The sequence below is a fragment of the Blennius ocellaris genome (genome assembly GCF_963422515.1).
Source record: "Blennius ocellaris genome assembly, chromosome: 4".
In the NCBI taxonomy this organism is placed as follows: Eukaryota; Metazoa; Chordata; class Actinopteri; order Blenniiformes; family Blenniidae; genus Blennius; species Blennius ocellaris.
The window spans coordinates 10,072,203-10,098,966 of NC_137653.1; the positions used below are offsets into that span (position 1 = coordinate 10,072,203).

Genomic DNA, 26,764 nt, shown 5'->3' on the forward strand with positions numbered 1-26,764 from the left:
AATTAATAGAGCAAAGATTGAGGTAATAATACACAGGAATACGGCTTGAAGGATCACGTGAGCATTTTTCAATTAATATTGAAAAATCATAACCCAACACTCGATTAATGAGAATATAAGGAAAATCATTGAATCAACATGAATCTCACCCTCAAAAAGCTCTATATATGTTGGGGGGGGAAACTATTTATCTTAGTCCAGAACTCTGCAAACAAGTAAAAAATATTAGGAAGTAATTCTTAATTATTTGTGAAGAAATCACGCCTTCCATGACCCACTTGAGCAACAATTGTTTTTTTTCCTCAAACCAGCAAATTTCTAGTTACGAGCTTCTTTCCTTCAATTTAAAATGTATGAAAGAGACTTTAGATTGTTTTGTGTCTGTTCAGGTTGACCATGGCCCGTCTGCAGTGTTTTACTGGGCGTGAGTGCCGATAGGCGATAGGAGGGTTACATGTTTTCTACTGCAGGATATTAAAACTTTCTTTATTAAATAGGGACATCAATAACAGACAATTAGGTATTAAGCTGTACCGTTGCGCTTTATGCTCAGATGTACTTACAAACTAGTTCTTACATGATGATGGAGCTCGTCGAGTATAGGAACAGTTTCTGTTCACCGTACAATTCATTGCACATTTTGAATCTTATATGTCACACTGTTACTTTAGAAGTGGCTTTTATCATCTATGTATTGACAAAAATGCACAAGACTTGGGTTTGTACATCTCTGGCAAGTCATATAGTTTAATACGTCTTAAAAGCTTTTCCCCCTCCAAAATGTACAAATAAAATAAAAATTATACCAGTAGTGATTTTGATGATCAAAGCTTTAGAACAGATAAAAAATTAAATGACTATCCTCATTTTGTCTGCGCTCCCACACACCACAGACATGTTAGTACTGTGACAGAATGACATCTGCCCACACTGTGTTTAATCTTCTGACAAGCGATGTGTGTACTCACATAAACTACATTACACAAAGTTCACTAATATCACTGACTTTTATTAGGACTCTGCAAAGGTAAATAGTAAAACTGTTGCGTAAAAAAAGAAAAGTCCGTTGAAACTTGTGTTGGCGTACAATTTCCTGCAAAATAATGAAAGTCGATAAACAGATTTATGAACACTGGAGTAGTACTGGTACTGGTACATTTTGGCAAAGATTTGACAGAAAAAAAAAAAGGATAAAGTGTGAACACGATCTACAAGATGACTTGTGTACAAAACAGGAAAGTACCACATCATTTTCAAACACCCACTTCACGATTGTGCTGAAAGGAGTATTTTTTTTTTATAGCCGATCCTCACTTCCTCACTGATGCAGCGACAATGAAAACAGTGCAAATCTGCGAACCAGACAGGCAACAAAATACTTTGAAAGGGTGTTTTCAACTCAAGCTGCCTCAGTTTTTATCTGTGAACCACAGCGAAGGAACATGATAGACATCTGATAGACGGCACATCATGTGTTTTGTCATATGAGAAATGAACGATTGGCATCGGAAACCATAAGAAACTTGTACAAATGGGGGTAATAACATTGTTAAGCCTTTTTAAGCAATATGTATAGAAAAGTATATACTCTTTGTAAACATGCTGAAAAGAAAGTATTTATATCCATTATTATTTTGTCATTACAAAATAGAGAACAATCGCAATCTGACATCTATGATATGCTGGAAGCAAAAGAAAGAGCTATTAAAATAAAGCGTCAAAACGAAGCAAGACCAGCCAAAGGAAATTCTAATTTAAAGCTCATGAATTTTTGTTCACATGGTTTTCCTGTCTGAGCCACTTTGTGCATGTAGTTTGTAGCGTTGATTTAGACATTTCTGGCTAATTTTTGTATTATTTTACAAAAGGCTCCAGAAACAATTCTCACCGAGCCTCGTTGTTTTCGGAGGCAGACGGTGACGGTACAAAGTGATCATGCACAAATCTCGTAAAATATATTAGCGACATTTGTTAGGACTTGACAGAATTAAGACTCTGCTGGTTATTGTGGGGCTTGGCGTGTTATCGTCTCTCCCACAAGGAAAAAGAAAATTAAAAAAATCTTCATAGATGCAATAGAAAATATTCAGCTCTACAAAATTTGTCAAATGTCATTGCTCTTCCCCTCCACAGGGAGATTGGGGTTCTACAAGAACAGACTGATGGAAGACTGCAAACAAGTGTGAAACACAGTTTTCCCAGATCTGACTGGAGAAAAAAGAACTTGGGTCACATTCGTCAGCCACATTACACCCCCGTGACGTTTTATCTTTTTTTTTTTCTTTTTTCTTTTTTCATTTTCTCCGTGCACACAGCTGCCCAGCCGGTTTCCCTCCATTTGGCTGCTCCAGACCGGTGACTCCACAGCGGACGGCCTAATGGTCGTGGAAGCCTGGCATGGGGAAGGGCCTGGCGAAGGCTTCGACCCGGTGGCGCAGCTCTGCGATGCGAGCCACGGTTTCTGGGTCCTGGAGAAGGAAGTTCTTAAAGTCCTGCAGCTTTCCTGCAGAGAGAGAAGATGAAGAGGAAGTTCTCCACTTTTTATTTTTTTTATTAGCTTCCTTTGTTTCATCACCACTGGGCATTTCGTCTCTCCCAGCAGTTTAATACAACATACAGTCTCTCTTTTACTTTCTAATAAATACATACTTTCAAACTGTGCTTTCAACAGATAAAACAAAAAAGAAAGAGAGGAAACCACTGAGTCACAGATTAATCCGTCTCTCTTCTTACGGCGGGCTTTTACCTGTCTTTTTCTTGACATCCAAAGCAATCTGGAAGCCTTCATCCATAAACTCGACAACCTGCACAAAGTCGGCTTCTTTAAACTGTCTGGAGGTCAAAGCCGGAGCACCTGAGAAACAGAGCAATGCAAATCAAGCAGTGAGACACACAGAGACACCACGAGACATCCTGTTCTCAGCTTTAACTTGATAGATTACTATTCTACATGTGAGATTCATAGCTTGTTCTAAATCACATACAAAGTTATGAACGAGTTACAATCAGGTTGCACAACTATCCTGTAATATATATAGAATATAATAGTAGTGTTCATGAAAGACAGTGTCCTTATAATGACTTATCAAAATGAACAAAAACAAATATGCGGTGACATACAGAAGGTTTATGTTTACAGTCAGTCCAAAATTGTATATGGAATGCATCAGTAAGACACAGTGACTGAAAGCAAATAAACTCTGAACAAAACTAAAAACTAAAAAACAAAATCAGCATTTATGATTGATTGAGAACTACAGTTTCCATCATGTTCTCAATTTGTACAAAACCTACAAAATCTGATCCATTTTAAAGTTTAGATTAGCTTTTTGCAGTGCTGTCAATTTAACTATTGAACAAACAAAGAAATGAACCAGCATGGACCACATATGTTCTCGTAAAGGGTGAAGCGGGCGAAGCAGAGTTACGTTAAAAGCGGCACAGCACCGCGCCACAACACAACACAACACGTGTACATCAGGTACATGAGGTGAACTTTGTCACCAATATATTCCACTGTTATCATAGTGAAAAATTCCAAAACAGAGGTTGAGCTTGGACTGTGTGACAGCACACAATTCATGCCTGTGAACTCTTCTCCTCCTGAGAGACCATCTGGTCTTTGGATGGGAAAAACCGAACCCCTGGTAGAAACCTGAGAAACGGGTGAATGTGTGTGTTGAGCCGACACGGATGTAAACAGTCAAAGGAGAACGGAGGCGCAAACGAAGAGAGAGAAAATAAGTGCACGGCATTGTCCTGCAGGTTAGGAGCTCTTGCCCTGAAGATGCGCAGCTGAAAGGCAGCAGTATCGCTGTGAAGCTGGTGAGCTTCCCGGAAGACGATTAAGAAGCCAAACAAGTTTAATTAATTATGAAGCGCTCGGTGCTCGTGGCTTCATTCGCGGCTGACTAATTTCCATACGCAGACCTACGTTTTGGAGAAGTGAAACAGATTAAGTGGAGAGGATGTTGATGCAAAGCAAATCTGCCACGAAACTTCACTCGGTGGTGAATGTGTTACATGCAACACTGATCAACACGAGATGTCACATATAGAATTGAAGATGAAAACACCAGGAGTCTTACTCCTTTTTGAGTGGTTGAAACCTGACAGAGGTGCTTCCTTACCCAGCCTGAGGCCACCGGGAGTCAAAGCGCTCTTGTCCCCAGGGCAGGTGTTCTTATTGGCTGTGATCGACACCAGCTCCAGCACCCGCTCAGCCCGAGCCCCATCGATGCCCTTCGGTCGCAGGTCCACCAGGACCAGGTGATTATCCGTCCCACCTGGAATATTCAGGCAGGTTAATGCCGCCTCTGAGAGACGAGATTTATAAACTTCCCACCTCATCCTCTTCAACAGCGAGAACAGGTGAAGTGCTGCTTTGTTTCCTTAGATTTTAGTTTTCTGCTTGCAACTCAAGCCAGTTTCACAATTAAACAACCAAAAAGTTTTGCAATGTGTACAAATAACATATTAATAACATCTTAATTTATTAGGATCCTCAATAGCTTTCGACACAGCAGCTGCTAATTTTCTCAGTTTCATGCCCTCTATTATGCTTTCAAAGTACCGATTATAAACATCTGAAACAACAATAAACTAAGTTAAGAATGTGCAATGATATTATTTATATAGCACCTTAGAAAAAGAGTTCGGGGAAAAAAGAGCTAATATTGTAATCAATATACAAATGGAGACAAATAAGACAAACAAAGCAAATAAGTTAATGTATAATGTATATATGTGGGTCATATTTGCAGGAAAACCAGTTTTTCAGGGGAATTCTCAGTGATGTAATTGGATTAAGCAGTCAAGCCTTTCTCAATGCAAATTCAATCAGGTCAACTGGACTGGTGAACAGCATGAACTGATGAAGCCACTTGGACCAGGGACAAAACGTCTTCTAAGACACACAACCACATCCAGGTAACCTGACTCAATATGTATTGAGATGCTTTCCTCCAGGACAAATAATATGTGTATACATATTCACGCCTTGTGTACAAATGTTCATAAATGACTAACAAAAGTGTCACATTATTTTTACTGCAATTGAAACACTATCAGGCACCCTGGTAATAACCCTTTTTAAATCAGGGAAGCTCAAGCTGCAAATTAACACAATTTGTCATCTATTTCAGAGATGGGAAACGTTGATCAGAGTTGTAACCACTAAAGTTTTGTCTTCTCTACCAGAGGATGAAATTATAACAGATTATTCAATGATTTCATTTGAAGTATGGGATTTAGACTGACTAATTTTGACTTTGGTAGAGCGGACTTTGACTCTTTATTGTGACGCGTTTGCAAAATCTCAAAGTTAAACTTATTGAGTCAGAGAGACTGTGTTCGATGATTTCTACCTCCAAATGCATTCAGTCTTCCAATCTTTAAGAAATAATTGTGATTGACATTACGGTGAAATGAGATTAATTGACTTTCTTTTGTTTCGCAGTTTACTGAAACGATCTCGATGGACGAGGACAACCACTTGCCCATTTTGGATCCATTTCTTTTGTTTTTATTCACTAAAATTTAAACTCATTTGATTTTCCTTTTGTGGAATATTTACAAAGGGATTGCGATAAAATGAGCTTGGACACATTGCAGTGTAAGCAGCCTGAATAATATAGGGTATTAATTGAAGGCTATGCATCAAAAAAAAGAGCTGAGGCCACAGCAACACACGCAGCACAAGATCCGAGCGTTTGCCTGCAGCCACAATATGACCACTTTCACCCGATTATATTTACTTGACCGACAAGGCAGCCACACTGACATCAGCCTATTTGTAAATCAGGAATTTTAAATGCAGTTCAGGTTTTTTTTCTTTCTCCCTCTACTGTGTAATCTGCATATTTGTGATGGGACATTTTGTGCAAGTTCTCAGTGTTCATGTGTTTGCTGAGTCAGTGCCTCTAAGGTAACAATGGAAGAAGAATACTTAAGTACAAGTGTTATTACCTGAAACCAGAGTGTACCCTTTGCTGAGGAGAGCAGCAGCCATAGCCTTGGCGTTCTTCAGCACCTGGCCAATATACTCCTTGAACATGGGAGACTGAGCCTGGAAAAAAGGTACATTTGTAAGTGATCAAAAGAAGAATAAGTGAGGATATTCAGTCTGAAGAAATTTGACTTTAACTATGCAGTTAAGGGAAATAACCTTTCCATCCTCTTTAATTAATAAAGTCCTTTTAGTGAACAAGCGCAGCATTAAGAACCGGAAAGTTCACACAAGAAGGAGAATATGTTTCACCAAAGGATGTGAGCTGGCGCCATCGGTGCAGAGACATCCTCTTATTAAGAAGAAAGCAAGCTAATGAAGTGTAACATCAAAACAAATCAAGTTCCGTGTTGCAGTGGTGTGCTTGTGTGCCGACCTGTCGAAGTGCGACCGCCACACCAGCAATGGCATGATTATGAGGTCCGCCCTGCAGCGAGGGGAAGACGGAGAAGTTGACTTTGTCCTCCAGGTCATACATGATTTCCTTTCCTTTCTTGTCGACTGACCGGACGCCTTTACGGTAGAAGATGAGGCCAGCCCTGGAGGGAACGGGACAGAGCTCCTTACCGACAAAGCATTTTATCCATTTCATTCCTCTACCAAAACGCCAACGAGGTTTCATCCTCGGTAACGTGATTAGGTCCCACCGGTGAGATCGTTCCTCACCTGGCCCCTCGCAGAGACTTGTGTGTGGTGGAGGTGACGAGGTCGGCGTACTCGAAGGGGGACGGGATGGCTTTGGCTGCCACCAGGCCACTGATGTGAGCCATGTCAGCAAGGAGGTAGGCCTTAATATCTGTGCACAGCTGAGTGGGGGAAAAAAAAAAAAAGAGAGACAAAAATGAGTTTACATTCATTTTCACACAAACTACCTGATCAGTCTCAATTAGCCAGAACATTGAGATCATCTGCCAGATATTGTGCAGGACACTGTTTTGCCCTCCATAAACTATATTGCCAAAAGCTTTTCAAGAGTTCCTCTTGAGTTTCTGGAAAACTTTGAAATGCCCGGGCCAATATTTACTTTGTAGTTCTTTCCATTATGGGGGGGGGGGGGGGGGGGGGGGAACAACAACATAAAAATAAACATTTTTCCTGTTGAATGTGTTCCTACCATTCTAGCTCTGGTCTTAAAGGGAAACAATAATCAACCGAGCACTTGTATGATTGCACTCTTCGGCAGGCTTCAGAGGCCTGAAACATGATAAATTCAATTCAATAAATCCTTGCATTCTCCTGCCAGCAATTAATAATAAAAAAAAAAGAAGAAGAAATAGCTCACCAGCGTGCCGATGACTCACTGGCAAATGATCAGAGCAGTAAACAATCTTTTTAGTTCTCCAATTAACAAGCATTTTCATGACAATCTCCTTTCCTCTCATATCTTAACGGGATCAGTACATGTTTATTAGATTAAAAAGGCAAGCGGGGGGGGGATGAAAAGAGGGTAAAGAACATGAGATTGTGATGCGGTGTAGCCAATAAAAGCTGATTGTGAAACAAACTTTAGATTCAGGGAGAAATATAATAAATAAAAAGGTTCACTCCAATCTAGGTAGCACATCACTGGGAAATCTGGAGAGGAGCCTAGCTGGCAGATTCTGCCATAAAACAGTGAACAGTTCCACAGAGACATGCCAAGGGGAAAATATAGGCCCTCTTCAGGCCTAGTGGCAAAGTAGTTATGGTGCTTAATAAAAACACAGCTCTGTAATGGTGGGACACTCCATCTGATGGTGCTGGCTAAAGTGGAGCTCAGCAACAAAGGGAAGCAGTCACGGAGTGAATGAAGTGAATCAGCGGGTGGGTATAACAAAACAGATAAAGGGGCCTCTTGTGCACAGTCAACGAGAGCAGTGAAGTGCGCTGTTAAAAGTTGTGGCTGTGTGCTTGTGAGTCAAGTAGGCAACGGGAAAAGAATGCATCTGTGTGGTGGTGTTGTGTAAAGTGTGTAATGACCCTAAAATTGGCTTTCGTTTGGAAACGTCGAAATTTGAAAGTGAACGCTCTGTATTTAGAACAGACGGGGTCCCTCTACTGTGAGACAGAAAATTAGCGGGGATATGGTTGGAGGAAAGGCCGGCTGGATGTGCCCCATCAGTATGGGAAGCAAGTGTGTGTGTGTGACATTTCGGTGGAAGAGGTTGGCGGAGTTTTTTTAAAATAAGAGGATGAAGCTGGTCTGACCTTCCTGATGGCAGGATGAGTAAGACGAGAAAACGGGAGAGCAGAAAATGAAGAAGACGGTAAAAGTAAAAACTGGGAGAGATGGGGAGAGAGACAGTAGGGTGAGTTCTGAATACAAAGAGTTCTGCGTGCACCTTCTTGACGCGGGCATAGTCAATGAGGCGGGCATAGGCACTGGTGCCAGCGATGATGAGCTTGGGCCGGAACAGCTTGGCCGTCATCTCCATCTGGTCGTAGTCTATAAGTCCTGTTGCCATCTGCAGAGAGAGGGGAGAGAGTGAAAAGAGAGCGGAGAAGAGAGGGGATGTGGAAGAGGAATATAGAAGCATTGAAAAGAGTGTAAGGGTAAGGACAGAAAAAAATAAATTTGCCAGGTACCCAAAGATCAAGAGCAAACATCAACACTGAAGTGGGATTTTTTTCACTATTCAAACTTCATCTGAATCAGCTGCTTCGGAAGTAGTTGGCTTCCTTAAAAAGTGAAGAAAATGCATCTTAGGGAGACATTTACACCCATCATATCATGCTAGAAGATGGAGCAATTTCCGTAATGCACCACTACTTATCCTAATCCAACCTTTCAGGGATCTTTTCAACTGGTGCGCTGAGGCTGAACACGTCGGTTTCAAGACTTTTTCTCTCCCTTTCCTTTCATCAAACGCGGCAATTTCAGAAACACGCAAGAACATGCACTGCCTTGCAGTGCATGCACTTCACAGTCACGCGACATGGAGTCGAGCTGGACCGCTCGAATAACGAGCACGTCAGTTCAGAAAAAGATAGCGAACGACTTCAGGAAAACAAAGTGAGAGACGGAATCAACGGAGGACAAGGGAGGCACAGATGAGGAAAAAGAGGAGTGGAAAAAGGAGAGGGAAAGGCTTTATTTAGACAACCTGATAATCTCCCATCTCCAGAGCACATCTATGGATGGCCCCTCACTCCATCAACCTGCTCATTGTGAAGATGGAGCCGGTGGTGCTGGCCAGCCTGTCGATTTCCCATTATCTCTCTCGCAGAGGGGTCCTGCCTGCCCATACATCAGCAGCTCTGGACATGCACACTCTCGTAGCCATCCATCAGCTGCTACCAACACTACCACACAACTATGACCCCGGGAATGAAATACTACACACTGAATATACAATGTGCTGATCATATCGCCACGTTAATTTGATGAATTACTCCTCACACCCGTGAGACTATGATAATACAGATGTCTGTGCAGGTGGAAAACACCACTTTGAGGGTTCCGTACAGGAGTTGGAGCACATGGCTGCAGTGTGGGTTGTATCGTGGTCATATATCAGCTAAAACACCTGAATTGCCCTCTTTCAGCGAGTGCCTGCCAGCAAGTCTCTGCTGGGTTTAAGTTATCTTGAGTTAGATGCTGACTCCCGACCCACTCTACCTGGTGTCTGCCCCCTCTGGGCAGAAAACAAACAGAATTTCTTGAAAGGCAATGAGAATTCCTCCGCTGCATTTCTTCCCCCTCTTCTTATCAGCTTCTTTAAATGAACATCCTGATAGCTTATTTCTTAAAAGTAAAGACAGGCGCAGGTGGAAAATGAGTAATTTCTTTCTCTTTTATTATGTCTCCTTCAGAAAATCAATCCGTTGTTAGTGGGGATCTTCACATTTGATAAATAAGGCAGCTTGCTGAAATTGTTGTGTGCCGATGAGGATGAAGTCAGGATTCATTATGCATACCTGGGCCTCGCACTAAAATAGATATATGCTCGTCTTTAGCCATTTACAGGTCTCTGTAAAATAAAATCTTTTAAAATCAGGATTATATTATTTTTTCTTAAAATATTTGTGCCTACTTAAAGCCAATAGAAAGATAATTGAATGGTATTTCAATACAATGGATTACTTGAAAAGGGAAAAACGGAATCGATTCCACAAATGGAACAATCACAAGAAAAAACATTGGGAGGGGTGGGATCTGTAGGGAACTTTACAGGTGCATGACTATGTTTTTTCTTCAGCTATCCACATTGTACTTTGATTAAATGTACAACCTTATAGTTTTTTTTTTTTATTACATAAAGGCATATTTGAGGAAAAAACACCACAAAAATGGAAGCCTGTATAGTGTAGTATAAAGAAGCAACAATAACAAAACGTGATTGTTAATCACAGTTATGAAAATATCACTAGTTTATTTGTACTTACATTGAGCTTGTAAGGCATCGATTCAAAGTAGATTGACGTGGCCGAGATCCTCTTCACATCAGACATGTAGCCATGGGTTAGACTAAAGTTGAAAGAATGAATATAAAGACAAACATAAGTTTGTACGCAATTCGACTTGCCAAGCACAAAAACTTTTTTGTTTAAACAAAAAAAAAAATAGCAAGGCAGTGATTCTTGAGGTCTTGTAAGTGACACACCACTGTTGGCCAACAAAGAAACTGGGACAGCTTTGAAAAGTTTGGGGATGAAAGAAAAAAGTTACAACACGGAGAGTAAAAAGAAATCAGTACTGACTGTCCCCCATCCGGCAGGTCCAGGCCCATAATGCGGTCGTGCGGGTTGAGCACAGCGGTGTACACAGCGAAGTTAGCGGGAGACCCAGAGTACGGCTGGACGTTGACGCCCCACAGAGCAGGGTCCAGGTCGAAGGCGTCAAGGGCTCGTTTCTGACACAGAAGCTCGATTTGGTCCACCACTTCTGCTCCGCCATAGTACCTAGAGGCGGAGTGGAGGGAATGGAAAGTAGTATCAAGACTCATGAAGAAGAAAAAGACTAAACCAATTAGCTGAAACTTAGATTTTCAATGGGGTTCGCAGAAGTGAACTCCATGCATGATTTACTTCCATATTCTGGCAGATATATGGATACAACCTCAATTTCATAGAGAATCTGTTGTTTTTAGGTTTGTGTTTGTTTTGTCAAGAGTCTTGATTTCTGTACCTCACCGAGTTCATCAGCGAGTCGTTATTAGGCAGGAAGTGAAGGGAGTTTTCACAGATTTGGTTTTTGTCTGTCAAAAAGCAGCATGATGAGGGCTGAATAAACTGTATGAGAATTGTTGGGGGGAAATGTACAACAGTAGATTCACACAGTTATTTTAATGTTATGATTGTTCACAGCAGCTGAATCCCCTTAATCTGCAATGCTTGTTCACTTTCATACATTCCCACGAACATCACTATTGGTGACAAAAATCAAAAGCAAGCCAGAGCAAATATACATGCCAAAATTTCAGAGCAGATCTGAAACATCTCGGGTAGAAAAATGAAAATCCTCATCTAACCTTTTTCAGTGCAATTACAGATGAAGGAGTAACAGATGGCCTCTGTACAAACCACTCATTACATGAGATTGTCCTTTTGTTTCATTACATTAAAGTGTAAAGCAGCAGCATGAGTGAAACGTGGGGGGAGTTAAAAAAAAAACAACAACAAAAATTCAGTGGGAGTTAGATTTATGGTACGCTTGCATTACAGGAATCAAAGACATCAAATGAGGGCCATTTTAAAGCATGTCAGGTCACTGTTTGTAGCTGATAAATGTGAGTTCTGCCAGGAAAATAACGGAAAATCACAAAACTGGAAAATATGCAACTATTAAACTGGCATAAAATTCTTCCAATGTATCCCCTCGGGACTTCTGTTTGGTGAGGCAGAGGTTGTGGATTATTTGCTGTGTGGTTAGAATGTGCTATTAAATGGGCAAGCTGGAGAACACAGTATAAATTAGAGTGTGTATGTGTGGATAACAAATATCCTTAAGCCCTGAATATCAACAGTGGTAATAAGCTGGGGTGTGGTTGAATAAACACTCACCTTCTCCCTGGGTAGCCTTCAGAGTATTTGTTGTTCAGACAGGAGCCCTGAGCTTCCAGAGCTGCGCGGCTGCAGAAATTCTGTGAAGAGAAAACACACACACACACACAAACACTTGAATCAATGGCGCAAGTGGACTGAAGGGACAAGGACGGCAAATTAAAGTCTGTTAAGTGATAGTGAGAAATCCCCCTCCGGCTAAAGGCAATCATTACAGTATTGAACCTCTGAACTTCCATAGACTAACACTCTGCACTTCACAATGCTTATCGCCTCGCTGCTGGAGGATACAAGATAATGTAATAAACTTTTTTGCACATGTAGAGATACATTGGTGTGGCCCTTTGACAGAAGTCACACTGCAATGCGCTTTCTAAGAAAAATACATGTTAGGACATAAAGTCTGCTGAATGAAAAAAAAGTCTAATTGCGTTCCAAAAGTTCTCTGTAAATATCTTGAGTGTGCTGGAAGATGGAAATCATAGGATGGACATTGACAAAAGTGCATACGAGAGTAAAAGTGGCCCAAATCCAACTTTTTTCTTCTTCTTTGACTTACCCATTTGACTCTTATCAAATCAGATGTAAAATAAGATGTTTTTCCAAATTAGATCATCCAAGCAATTTTCATAAAATGTTCTAAATCATATATTTTTAAAGAAGACCAGCTATATCAGGTGATGTCATTCTGTGCACAATAATACAAGATGGTGGAGGAAGGTCTGCATCCACTCCTGTACAAAAGTAACCGTGTGCACCTGATGTTTAACTGGCTCACTCAGGGGTCCGTTGGTCACATCCAGCATGTTTCTCTTGTTTCTGAGGCCCTTGTGCTGAATATGAGGCTCCAAATACAGAACAGCATAACTTTTTCAGACCTATTTTCAGGGAAAAAAAAACCTTTCTTCAAATATAATTCATGTTGTCTGTGATGGCACAGGTGAACTGGAGGTGTTCATATCTCTATTTATTGTCGCAAAGGAGAGTTGTTTTGTTTTCTTCAAACAACAAATCAGCTTCACCTCTGGGCATGTATACCGTGGCGACGTCCATAATCCAAATAAGCTGTGCATGTAAATGTACTGACTGAAATGCTAACGGTTCCCAATGGAGATCAAGCAGCTTGCCTAATAGCCATGTACATCAACGTCTAAGTGATGAATGGGAATACTACAGCGAGTGAGTGGTTGAGATGGCTGAAGTAGATGAAAATACACCTTTAACCGGAGTCGATACACCATATTTCTTTCCACTGTTAGAGCTCAGACTGTGCAATCTCTCTCCTTAGGTACGGCCTCATCAACAACACTGGTACACATTACCAACAATGGCCAGTAACAGTGTCTGACACAGTACAGACAAATACAGTTTCTCCCCTCACCGGATGGAGTAGTGCTGTGTTGCATGTGTGTGGTTATGCTAATTTTCCACCTGAGAGCCAAGAGGAGATCAAGGGAGATAACAGCTCCAGTAACAGCTTTCTGCTGCGTCCGTCTGTCATGCCAGCTACTGTGCATATATCAGGAAGGGAACTGTACTCGCCTTTCAGTGTCAAAGTGTGTGTATGTGCAAGTGTAAAGTCTTTTAAATTCAAAGTCTTTTGATTTAGGAAATGTTTGGATGAGCTGAAGTGTGATGTGGCTCACAGAGTGAGGTGGGGAGGAGGCAGAATGAAGACATCAGCTTTATCTCACACTAGAGTGGTCAGGCTCTGTGTTGAGAGGGGGCTGATATACTCCACCAAACAGCTACTGTGGCGAAAAAGAAACGGGAGGAGAGAGAAAAACAACAGGAAAGAAAACCCCTGTCTTTTCTTTTGAATACTGACATTTTATATTTCACACCATCCAGCCTTGGAGAGAAAACAAAGACTTACCGCAAGTTCTTCTGTAATAATTGAGCTATTCTTGCTTTCAGACGATCTCACTCTCTCTGAGCGTCTCTACCGTTAAAGGAGCCAAGTTTGAATGACTTCCAGCCAACTGTGCACAGTTTGTGGGTGAAAAATAAATGAACAGCGAGGTCGATATGAATTTGTTCTTGTCAGAGTTCAAGACATCACTTTCTTCGCTTGTGTGTTCCATATAGGGGGTCTCACGTTTACAAACCGAGCAGACCAGTGGAAACATAAAAAACCAGCACCTATACTGCTATGAAAAAGGAATCACATACAATAAGATTATTTAAAATAAAACAAAACTATTAGCAGTTTAGGACATTTAAATGCAATGCCCTGATCCTCTGTTGTACTTGATGGGCAGCATTGTATTGTAAACATGCAAATTAAAGAGTGCTCATGAGCAACTAAGCAACTAAAGCCTGTACTTCTCTCCTGTCAGTAGACAAAATCACACCCACCAACAAGCCTGAAAGTCTGCATATTACATCTTTTTGTGGTGACAAGGTGGTTTTAGTAGTATAGCTGTGCATGATTAGTCAACTAAATTATTAATCGCCCAACTCGCCTGTAGTCAGCAGCTTAAATATTAGTCAATTAAACCAATTAGTGTTTTATTAATGTACAAAGCTGTTTAACTCATAAAGAAACTGACCACTAGTCAGGGCTACAGAGTTGTCAGAAAACAGTTTCCCTCCTTGCAGCAGAGTGCGATTAAAGTGCAGCTTTAAAACAGCACGGTGAGGTGTTAAAGACAATTCATACTCCAATAAGCACAAGAAAGTTCGGACATTCCAGAAAGTATGAAATGTCCCGCTGAACAAGAATATTTTTTCATCAGCAAAGGAAGTATGTGCTTGTTCTTATGGGAGTATGCAGGGGCTTTTCGGGAGATATCCTCTTGCAGAACAACCATGGTTTGTTAGTACTTTTGTCAAGACAATGAAAACAAGGGAGCATATAAATTTAATCAGGAAAAGAAAACTCAATCCATTTGATGTTATTTACCCAGAGATGGTGTGATCCCGCCTGGTTCAACAAAAATAATGCAGTCCATCACAGCGACAACCTTGCAAGGTTTGCCTTTACATAATTTTGTAAAGTGAATACTTGAGAAAGTCATTGGACTATGTTGCGCCAGAATACAAAGTGCTGGATTTTGACTGAATGAGTTTTCCTTTTCCAGATAAGTCTTATTGTAAATTTCTGTGTTGTCAACAGAGAGATTAGTTGTTCGGGACATCCTCAATTCTCAGTTGCTCAAACTGCCAAGATACAATGCAGAAGCTGCCAGCTATTATAGACGTTGCTTACAAAAACTGACACGTCTTACAAATGAGCCGACTAAATCAATACAAAATTGTACCACATTGGACCTTATATTATGTTATACATACACCAACCTGATGCCAACATTTTAGGCCTCCAAACAAATTAAAGTGGTCATTATTAACCAAAAAAGACTGCATTAGCCTGTCCTAACAGTCCAGAAAGCATTAAGTAGTACATTTTTTTAATTTCTCATCCGGTTGTTTAAACATGGAGTACCTCGGATGCAATCAGCTCCAAGCCGCGGCATTGCCTGTCCTTCTCCTTCAGCAGCAGGTCCCACATCTCGGGGTCGTCCTGAGCCAGGCTCTCCTGGCCAGTCCACGGACGATCTTCATCCACAACACGGGAGGCAGCGTGGGACTGCTGACCGCGGACGCCGAGACGCACCGGGGCGCGCTGGCACAGAGGCTGTGAAAAGAGGAGTTGGGCAATAAGTGATTAGAAACGGAGTCATGTCTCAGATACCTTGAGAAAATAAATAATGATCCACATTTAAATTCCGTGTTGGACTGGCAACCTATCCAGGCTGCGATTTGCATTTTGCCAGATGTCAACTGGGAGTTGGCCCACACCCACAATAAATTTGTCATAGGAAACAGATGGATCTATTTGTCATATTCAAAATATTTAATAAAAGGCTTTACGTTATCTAACAGCAATATGAGTTTTGTCACCTTGCTTGCCTTTCTTTTTAGCAGCAGTCTAAAAACTCTTCTTGTATCTAAAGGTTTCTCAAAACCTCTCTGCAGGCGGTGCTTCTGATACTCTTACACCGATGAATTCAACATCTTAATGTTGCAGCGTTCCTTTGTGAAAATGCAGATTTCATCCCACTCCAAAGGTTTTCAGTTGGATTTAGTTCGGAATTGCTCTGCTGTGTGAAAATAGTTTTTCACTTTTTAACCAGTTTTTGTGCCGCTGGATCTGTGCGTGGGTCATTGTTCTGCTGAAAGACCCGAGACCTTCACCTCAAAGCTCGTTTTCTGAGAATGGGCAACACATTTCTCTCCAATACATTTGGGTAAATCAACACACGTTTGACAGCAGCGCCAGATGCAGTCAAACTATTCCGTGGCATCACCAAGCTTTACAGTAAATAGCTTGTTTTTTTTATATGGGTTTGGTAAACAAACAGATGTACTAACATTTAATTTTGGTTTTATTAATATGACATGTCAGCAAAGTTCATTATTATTATACTAAAAAGTAACAATTTTATTATTAGTTGTGCTTTTTTGTCTTTTGTCTTTTTTCATCCTTGCATATTTTCACTGAAATGCTCGGTCATCCATTTGTGAAGCATTTGAAATAGCATTAAAAAACTTTGATTTAGTTTCATCTCTGGTCTACATGTGGGAAAATATCTGAAGGAATTTAATTTACTTTAGTCATTACCGTGGAGGAACTGTGGTTGTCTTTGACAATCACATTTCTTTAACACAGATCCTCTGACAGCTTTATTGTTGTTAATCCCTGCTATTCTATTAAGCACAGGTGAAAATTGGTTGATTTTTCTGCTACTTAATTGTCGGGACATTCCATTTTATTTCCTGACAATACACAACAGTTTCAATGACAACAATATATCACAAATGTATTGCTACTGTGAAACATACATGTGCATTATACAAATCACAAAAGACAAGCTGAACTGTACATTGTGAAATCATGTTAATATATTTTGCCAATCAGACGGTTGCCTATTACTGGGTGCCCAAGGTCACAAAGAGTGTCCAAGAAGAAAAAAAACCAAAACCTCTTGGCAGAACAAATCATATTTTCATCACAAAACTGAAGATTATCGCATGTTCACGTCATACGCAGCCGTTAATTGGTTTATTTGTACTCGTATGTGACTGAAGGTAAAAATCTGTTACTTTTCTCTTCATATAATATCAGCATACAAAGAAGTTAATCTTAAAAGGAAAATTGTGTTTCACGGATATACGTTTTTGTGGGTTCACTTTCTTAAAGTAGGTCAATGCACTAAAATGCGTAACGGTTTGTGATTACTGATGAAGGTTTACAGAGCAGAATTTGTAGCTTCTATGTTCTTTATATTATAAAGGGATACATGTTTTTCTGTGACACGTCACCATTGCACATATTATAACCAAGATTTAGATTTGTCCTACATAAATATAAAGACGCTTCAAATACTTCCCAGTACCCTGCCCATCTTACTCTCAAACATAGCCTGGTATAATTAGAAGCTGGCGTGGTTGCGTGATATCAATAATCAGCATGGTTGTTCAATTATGCCTCTATCAGCACTTCTACAAACTGAGGGACTGACTTTTACAGCCCCAGTGTACCAGGAGGAGGCATATAGAGAACAGATTCAGCACTTCCTGCTTATCTAATCTGGACTGGAGCTGGCGAGTTCTTCTGCTGCGGCAATGGATCGTCGTGCAAGAGTGCAGAGTCCATACAATTTTTACCAGCTCTACAATTCCAATACTGGGTCCATTTCTGCTCGCACTTTATTAAACCAAAGAAGTGTGAGCAGAGATGGACATTTGTGCGCACACTGCAATTACTTTCCATTACAAATCAAGTACACGGTGTCAAAAAAACACTCAAGAGGTTTCCTAAAATACTTGACAGGACAATTGTGCACAGAACAAATTGTTTCTTTCCTGTTATTCAATCAACAACATGATGATGAGACCGTGCTCCGATCAATCGCCCAAACACTAACATATAGTTATCATCTGTACAGGTGTGCTGGGGTGTGAGGGACAGCCTCCTTTCTAATGGCGCCATTAAAAAGCAATTAACACAATGCGCAGGACTGGCTGAGGACACCCTCATGAAAAAACGTGCAATTACCTTTATTCCACGAGGGGGAAACTATGTTTTGGTTCATAATCTTTGGAAGTGGCCATTATTTAACTTAGGATTTAGCAATCAAACCAACTGTGTGCTATTGCACACTTTACAGCACACACAGAATTACAGCCACTTGTCATATTCTCCTTTTTTTTTTTTTCATTGCAAAAATGCCCAACCACAGTAAAATATTTTCAAAACCGTTAAGCTGAACCATTTATCTTGAGAGGCAGCCTGGAGATAGTTTATCTACTGCATTGTTGTTTGGCCCATCCTCTCCACTTTCACTCTCCTCCCCGGGGTGGCAGAGGGGACGATGGAGACACACCAGGGAAAGCGACTGGCACATTAATGACCGGTTTCTAACCGTCTCCACCCTGGCCTTCTGTCACCAGTGGCAGTGGTGATGGTAGAAAAGGGGAGAGCCCCCCCCCTCCCTCTGGGTCTTGGAAGAGATGAGGGCCTGGGGAGACAGGTTGAGCTGCCTCTGAGGACATATTTCTCGCTGGGGAATCACACGGGTCATTAAATCTTGACGGGAACTGTCCTTCGCTGTCTGCGTTTCTGCTGGGGCACACCAAGGCTGGAGAAAGCAGGATCAGAAAAACCCACCACTGTGGTTCTGAGCAACTGACGGCATTAAAAAGAAAAAAAAACAACAACCAAAACAACCCCCCCCCCCCCCAAAAAAAACCCAGAATACAGACACAGGTGCCTCTCCTTCCTCCTCGTCCCTACTTTCCTTCCCCCATTCTCCTGTCCCCATCCTGTCACCCGGCGCTGCTAAGCACGCTCAGCTGAGCGACACTGGGATGGCATTTTTATTACTTCTTCCTGTCGTCTCCATCACTTCCACAGAGCCACGAACAGGACAGCTCTGGGTTTAAACAAACAACGCACAGGTCAGTCCCGGTGGTCTGCCTATCTGCTTTCCCGCGTCATGTCTCCGCCGCAGATTATTACAGGAGATTAATTAAGAAACAAAAGCTGAACTGATCCAAGAGAAGTGAGAGCCAAGAAAGAAGCACCAAATATGTCACAGCGGGACTATTTTTAGGCGACAGATTACGCTGTCGTTTGAAGGTGAACCTGATGAAGACGCTGCTGTGAGAAAAGGGGCGGGAGAGGCCACATCAACCTGGGTGCTAAGCACGAAATAATGGCAGAGTCACAGATGCACTACATCTGTGTGACAATGATAAGGTAATTGTTGGCATTTTGTGTCTCCTGTCAAACATCTGTACCGAAAGAACAATGGCAAAGAAGAAGAAAGGGGAAGAAAGAAAATTGTTTCATTAATCCCACTTCTATATTATTCTTGCCCATTTCCTGGAGCCGCTCCTGAGGCGAGTCAATTTTACAGATGACTGCTGTCCATCAGTGGTTATACCAAACAACAATAAAGCCTGTAACACGAGAAAAACAGATGGGACAAGAGTAAAGAAACTGTGAAGTAAAAAAAAAAAAAAAAGAAAAGAGAAAAAAAAAAGCAGATATGTAAGGTAGCACAGAAGAAGTATCAGTGGGGTACCGCCAAATCCGTCAGTCTAACATGTAGTTGCCTCTTTTCCTGTCACTGACTAATAGCTAAGCTGTCCGTTACAAATTGCCCCGTGATTCACTCCCGATGACAGTCGAGTGAGAAATCTGGAGGGGGTGAACAGGCGTGAAGGAAGTAAGGCCCAGTTCAGGGTGATTCTACTCGGCTTGGGTCAAAGGATTATCAGGGTGGTGGAACGATACGTTTACACTGTAATCTTTCAACACTTCTTGGAGCAATGACGCTCTTGACTGGAGTTCCTGTGGTGTCTCAGACGTAATGCCAACAGCATGGACTTAAAGTCTGGCTTATTGTGGGTTTTTTTTTTTCCAATAAAGCCTCTCTCAGTGTCTGTCAGTTTCACATCAGTTGTTTTAAAGGACTGATATTTTTCACCATACACCGTTGACAGGATGCCAACCAATCACTGATGCTAAGTTAACACAGCAGCGATATAACAACATATGGCAAATTTGTTCTTACTGCATTATCAGCATACGTATACATGTCAATCTTAAAAAAAATGTCGAACTTGGTGGCAAAAAATCCAAAGAAAAACAGCTCAAATCCAACGAAATGTATAAATTCATTGCAGATCATACATACAATATGATTGCATATTGTGCATTCTCTTAATATCAGGTACCCCCACTAGAAGAAATCACTAATAAACATGCTCACAGTTATGGTTAGTTTAGAGTCATCAATTACCTAATGAACATGTCATGCCTTAAGAAAATCACTTGGGACAGGAAGATCATGTAAACCATATCCACAAAGTGAGACAACAGTGCTAATGGCTGCACCATCACCCCATCCTATATTGAGCTGAAGTTCAATTTTAACCCAAAAACTGAGAGGATGATCAACTGCTTTTGGTTTTCTGATGTGTTGATGTATTTTTTCACCCCCAAATTAAAACATGTGTAAAGTTTCCTTCTTAGAAGAGCAAATCAGTAATACTATTGTTGTATCCGCAACAAAAGTTGATTGTTGTTTACAACATATAAAAAAACCCAGCTAAATTAGTCAGGAATTTTTTTTTTTATCTGATTATGTATTTGTTCTCAGTTTACTACAAATCCAAAGCTAGAAAGATGGTGTACTAAACCCAACTACTCTCAATCAATCGTTCTGTCTATAAAAAAGCTTTGGTTTAATTTCCTACAGGCAATTGCACTGGTTTAAAAATATCACATTATCAAATAGAAATCAAATTGATGTCCTGTTTTTTTTCCATCTTGTGGAAGAACAACACATTTGAAAAGCGTAGATTAGCATGCGTTTAGAGCCGTTTATTAATTGAAAATTTGTTATAGGGATCTTTGCCATACAGAGACAGAAGTACTAATTTCAGATGTAGAAAAGCACAATAATTCTTATGAGCTTGGTGCATAAGGATATGCAGGTTCAAGCTGAAAATGTGTGAGGCACGTGCAGCAATGCTGCGTGACGCCTCCCAAGACGACAGGCGATTTGCTTGTTTGATGCCCGTTCATGCTTGTTTGACATGAGGAACACTTTCCATTTTGAAGGTAGTGGCAGCAACGTTTCACTGTGTCAAAGGAGCTCCAAGCAAGATATAAACATCACCGTTGAAGAAAAAAAAGATAAAGCGATGAATCAGTGCTGATAAATGTGCGTCTGTTCTGCCGCCGTTGAATAAATAAAACTCAAAAAAAGTTGAGAACGCCTCTGCTGGAGCTGTATTATCTTACTTTGTGCCAGAAACTAATGAGTAAAAAGCATTCGATTTGAATTTTAGTGGTGTCTGAGTGGGATGTGTTGAAGCCAGACAGGCTGTGTTTAGGATAACAATGAAAGCCATTTCTTAACCAAAATCTGAACGCTTTATACTGAGTAATAAATAATGAATACATGGGTATCACTTGTTTTGGCTGATGTTCGCAGCATAGATGAAAATGTATACGTTGTTGGCTCAATCTGGACACATTTAGCCTACAGTAGCAGGAACTAAGAAAGAAGGATTACTGCAAAGCTGTTCCTGTGAACTGAAGACAAAGACATGCTGAGTAGGAGGTATGCTCCAAATTCCAAGGGTCAGCGAATGTTCTCACCATTCAAAGCAAAAAAAACCCCCATCTTATTTCAATACAGCACTGAAAACTAGGGTGGAAGTAAACTCAAAATTCTACTTATATTTATATTGTGAGTTAAATATGATGCATTTAAAAGTTAAATAATATGTAAAACAAAACATTTTATTCATCATCTTTACACATTTTCAACTCTTGTAAATACTGGTTCTTAAAACAGGTTTGTTCACGTTGCTATTAAGCACAGTGTGCTTCCTGGCTGTTGTCTTACCTAGATGTTTCCTCATGATGGGCCATTTTAAATAACTTATGAAACAAGTTCTCCTAACCAGTCAATTGTATCACCAACTAGTGAATCTTATGTTATCATCTAACTGTTTTTTTTTTATAATGTCAATTTGTGAAACATTCACATGGTGACCTGAGTGAATATACAATATGCTGTAAAATGATCGATGGGCAAAGCCGCAATGGCTTCTGCCAGCTTAACCAGCCAGCACATGCTTGAGCCACAATCTGCCTGATAAAATAACTCAATGACACGACGCTGATGGACGTGACGCCTGTTATTACAAGAAATGGATCGAAATGTTGTCGTGAAACAAGCCACTTCACAGTGTTTCTTGATGGCCAAAACAATATCAGTAGTGATAAATCAGAAACACGGCAACATTCATTTTGCACAGTGGTGATGGGTCTTTTCGGGATGCTCCAATTTCCCAAAACATGCATTTGAAGTTAAACTGGTCATTCTAAATCCATAAGTGTAAATGTGAATGTGTGTGGTTGTCTGTCTCTCTGTGTTTGTTCCTGTGATAGATGAGCGACCTGTCAGGATGTGCCTGGTCTTCTCTGTTAGTCAGCTGCGGTCAGCTCTAATATCCTGCGACACACAGGCCAATGAAGTGGTACAAAAGAAGAATGGATGATTTTTATTTTTGGGGGGGTTTGGTGTCTGAAATGGCCTAAAATGAAATAAATACATTTAAAAGAAATAATTTCTATCCAATTTTTTTTTTCTCAATGCACTTAAAAATGACTGCAGACATCAGATATATATTGAAAAGTGCAACTTCATTGCTGTGGTTGTCCTCAGAGTCAAAATGCATATAAACAATCCCAAATTGAAACGTAAATGAGACTCTGCGATTCAATAAATAATTAACCGTCAAACATTTATAATTGCAGAACAAAAGCAACCACAAAAAAAAAACAAATAAACATTTAAAGCCGAAACTGGATTATCTTTTTTTTCTCCATTGAAGAAACTCAACAATGATTTAAAAAAATATATATAGTTTCTAGTCTTATCATCTTAACATTGCAGCTGGTAACAGAAGTTGTGCACAGCAGGTCCGAGTTGTATTCTTAAATTGTTTTCAAACAGAAGGAGAAACTTCATATTTCAAAGTTGTCAATTTCGTCTTGTTTACTCAGATAGGGAAAACACACATCTGTTACCAAGGTGTTGACATTTCTAGGTGTTTTGAGAAGCAAGTCTGACAACATAAACAAAACAAAAACAAAATTTAATCTGTGTATCTCCTGGTAGTGATAACAGGATCTTAAAATAAAGCAGCAGTTAATGCAAAAAGCTGCAACCTGATCTGAACTGTGACTCAGCTCATTCCCATTCCTCTTCTACGTCGCTCTCTTAAGCAGATCCTTACAGCAATATAACAAAGCCTACATTTTTTTTTTTTTTTTTTAGTATATCAAAGGCAAACTTTTTATGGAAGTTTGCTCACATTTTGCTTCACTGATATTTACAGCATTACAACTTAACTTTAAATTTAGAGGTTCTTTTAAAAGTCAAAGTTGGAGTGTGGAGGAGCTGCATCCAACAACACACAGAAGTCAATGCTTAAATTAAATCCACCAAACCCTTGCATTTCAAACGTACTCTGTTCTAATGCCGTCTAAATGCGCTCCAAAATGACAGAACAATCACAAATAAATGCTCGCTTTAGTCAATAAACGGTTATCCAAACATAACAGATGAATTTACTTGATTGTAAATCACCGGTGTAGCACTGACAAATAAATTACAAATATTACACAGAAGAGACCAGATTGTCCTTGAAGAACTTGAGGTCAACAATCACGAGAAACAACAGTACATGAAACTAAATGTTTCGGTCACGAACAGAGATCCTGTGAGAACATCACATGCCTTAAATACATAAGAAAGGCAACATCTTGTGAGTTTGTTTAATACTGAAGAGCACTGAACCAATTACCACCAAATAGGAAAAATCGTGCGAGCATGTGAGCCGCTTACGTTAACAGGCAACCTCATAAACACTTGTTGCAAAACCCGGACTGAACACACGCCACAAGATTTTGGCCCAGACTTGATATAACTGACTTGTTTCTGAGAAAATATGTTAAATATATAACATCCTCTAAATAGGTCACTTCATGATTTGGGCTCTTAACTTTTTTTTTTTTTTTTTTTTTTTTTTTAAATGTTGAATAAAGTCAGTATCAACAAAACTCTTCAAAAACTGTCAAGACTTGATCCAAAAATGGATCAAATATGACTCTATATTGTTGAACTGATGAGCGAGACAATCGATTCACAATTCAATAAAAAAAGTTAATAAAAGAAGTGGTTAGCCTGGGTTGGGCTGGAGTTAGTTTAAAATTGTGTTTGGTAATCCTGGTCTGCGCGTACATTAAGTGTCGTTGTGAATGTGAGCGGACAACATTTAAAAGTGGAATGTTATGTTAATGCATGGAAAATAAAATTGTGTAAAGTTACTGTCTCGCTCACAAAAAGCTGGTTAGCTCCATGGTGTCCCGTTTCACTTGTGTTTGATTGAGTTTTAAACAGTGACGTGAACATGAGAAAAAAGATAATAAAAAGATGATGATTTAAAACACCTTCCCAAAACCAAAGCACATTACACGAATGATAACTGAGTCTATATTAGAAAATTAGCCGGATGGAACATTAACGACTGCATCACTTTGCACTGGGACATTATACCCATTTTATCTTTCAGCTAACCTACAGCAATAAATACAGATAATGTTTTTTTTTTAAATGCTGACATGCCTAAACCAATGACTGTTATTTATCTTTTATATAATCATCTCACAGGAGGAGGTTAATATTTGCTGGGTGTTTCTATGATACATTTTGGCCACATCTTGCACTTTGCACGCTGCGGGGGGCAGAACTGCTCATTTCTAGTTTGGACTCATTATCTGTGTGGACTTATCGGGGCTTGTGTGGACTTGTACGTTCAGAAACAGCATAAAGGGTACTTATTAACTTGCTGTCAAAAACAGTAGCTGAATAAATTGTTTTGTTTTTCCGAACACTGACGCCACAGTTACTCACCAAGTTATCACGGCTAAATTCAAAGATTCTCTCGCACAGAGAAAAATACTTCATGTCGTCTCTCTCTCCCCCTTTTTTTGTCAGTTTATATTTTCTATTTGTTGATAAAAGTGATTTACAACAAAGATACAAAGAAAACAGAATAAAAGCTTTTCAATTCAGAGTTAACATCCTGAAAATAAATATAATAAAACAACAGAGCTCCGGGGCTTCAGCTCATATCACAGACAGTTTTTCACTGATACAGTTTTATGGCCTCCTCAAGGTTTAGAGTGGCCACACATACATTTCTAAACTACTGTGAGTTCAATGAGATGTCTTTTTTTTTTAACTTCCAAACTTATGAAGATAACACTTTGTACAATAATGCAAGGTTCTTTCCCCCCATAATCAACTACAGTAACTGTTTAGGCTCTACAAAGGAGAGTACAAGGGTCAGCCCATATGCATAAAGATAATACACAGTCCACTACAGCTAATGCAACCTCCCCCTTTGATAACAAACATCCCTTTCAGTCTTTGACAGTCAGTACTTTATCAAGAAAACATTTTTTCTTTTTGTTTTTGTTTTTAATAAAATGTCAAAAGGCAACTTTGGAAAGCCAATAAGACAACACCAATGTTGTATCAAGCCAAGGCTGGAACAATTAAAGAAAAATATCATGTTTACATAAGTTGATATGCAGATAACCTCATTCAATCCACAGAAAATTAAGAACCATACCAGTGAAATAGCTCACTCTTTAGAACAGTGAGAGGAAGTGATTCGGTTGATCTGATTTGGAATATAAACTATATATACTTCAGTTGTGGACTTTTTAAACAAGATTTCAAATCGTGGCACAATTTAATTCATCATAAAAACACACGTTTGAGTGGCATTTTGAGGTAATAAGTAATAGTGATCAGCTATAATAGTTCTACCAGCAGAATGTTTCAGGGCATTAGTCCAGTCTGATGACCAGCAGCAAAGGAAAACAAAAATAAAGTGTTTCAATAACAAACAATATCCACTGATGTTGAAATGTATCCTTAGCATGGTTTATGTGTTGTTTCCCCCCCTTAGTTTAATAGAATAGAAATACTTCATTGAGTCCACAAATAAAAATTGTTTATGAAACTCATTCTGGCCAATACTACACATTTTAAGATTCCAAACAAGAAGATGAAGTATTACAAATTACGCGAATTACTTTTGAGCAAATGTCACTGATTAGCATCTATGTTCTATAATAATAAATCCCATTTCTGCAGTCTGATGGGCTCGGAGATGGTGGCAAGTGTTTTTAGTTGTGTGGCGTCTCGGCACATGATGAAACTAAGCTCCCACTGTTGCATCATCAGCTGAACGCTGGAAGATCGGCGTGACACTGACAGTTAGCCTGCTCGCTCTTCAGCTGGCTAATAAGCCTCACGGTTCAAGACAGACATTGAAAAAGGAGAGTAAACAGTTTATCTTCAACATGAGGTTTGTGGCCAGGTGGAGTGGAGCTGGGGGAGTGAAGCCCCCTCACCACGGTCACCCAGCAGCGACCCACGCTGACATCGAGCTAGCTACCCGTTCAACCACGCACAAACGGCAGCGTGGTGAAGCAATGGTGGACCCTGTCACATTAAAACAACGACAGAAATTGTATTTAGTGTCAGAGTTACCCGTGCCAGTTGTCTCAGAGCAAAGGAGAGCATGATTCCAGTTGGTCAGGCCGGAGGAAGAAGCTGCACAGCGGGCGACACGACAGGCTGCTCACGGCTGGAGGAACGTCGGTTC

General features: G+C 40.1%; 1 protein-coding gene across 1 annotated transcript; it reads right to left on the minus strand.

The window, feature by feature from the left end:
• Window positions 1-993: 993 nt before the first annotated feature.
• shmt2 (serine hydroxymethyltransferase 2 (mitochondrial)) lies at window positions 994-26,764 on the minus strand. Its single transcript, XM_080494375.1, has 12 exons — window positions 26,650-26,764; window positions 15,435-15,626; window positions 11,990-12,069; window positions 10,688-10,888; window positions 10,373-10,454; window positions 8,329-8,451; window positions 6,674-6,813; window positions 6,384-6,546; window positions 5,968-6,067; window positions 4,131-4,286; window positions 2,747-2,854; window positions 994-2,503 (listed from the first exon to the last, which is right to left on the minus strand). Exons 1-12 carry the CDS (start codon window positions 26,680-26,682, stop codon window positions 2,376-2,378), a joined length of 1,506 nt encoding a protein of 501 aa, XP_080350501.1. The 5' UTR covers window positions 26,683-26,764; the 3' UTR covers window positions 994-2,375.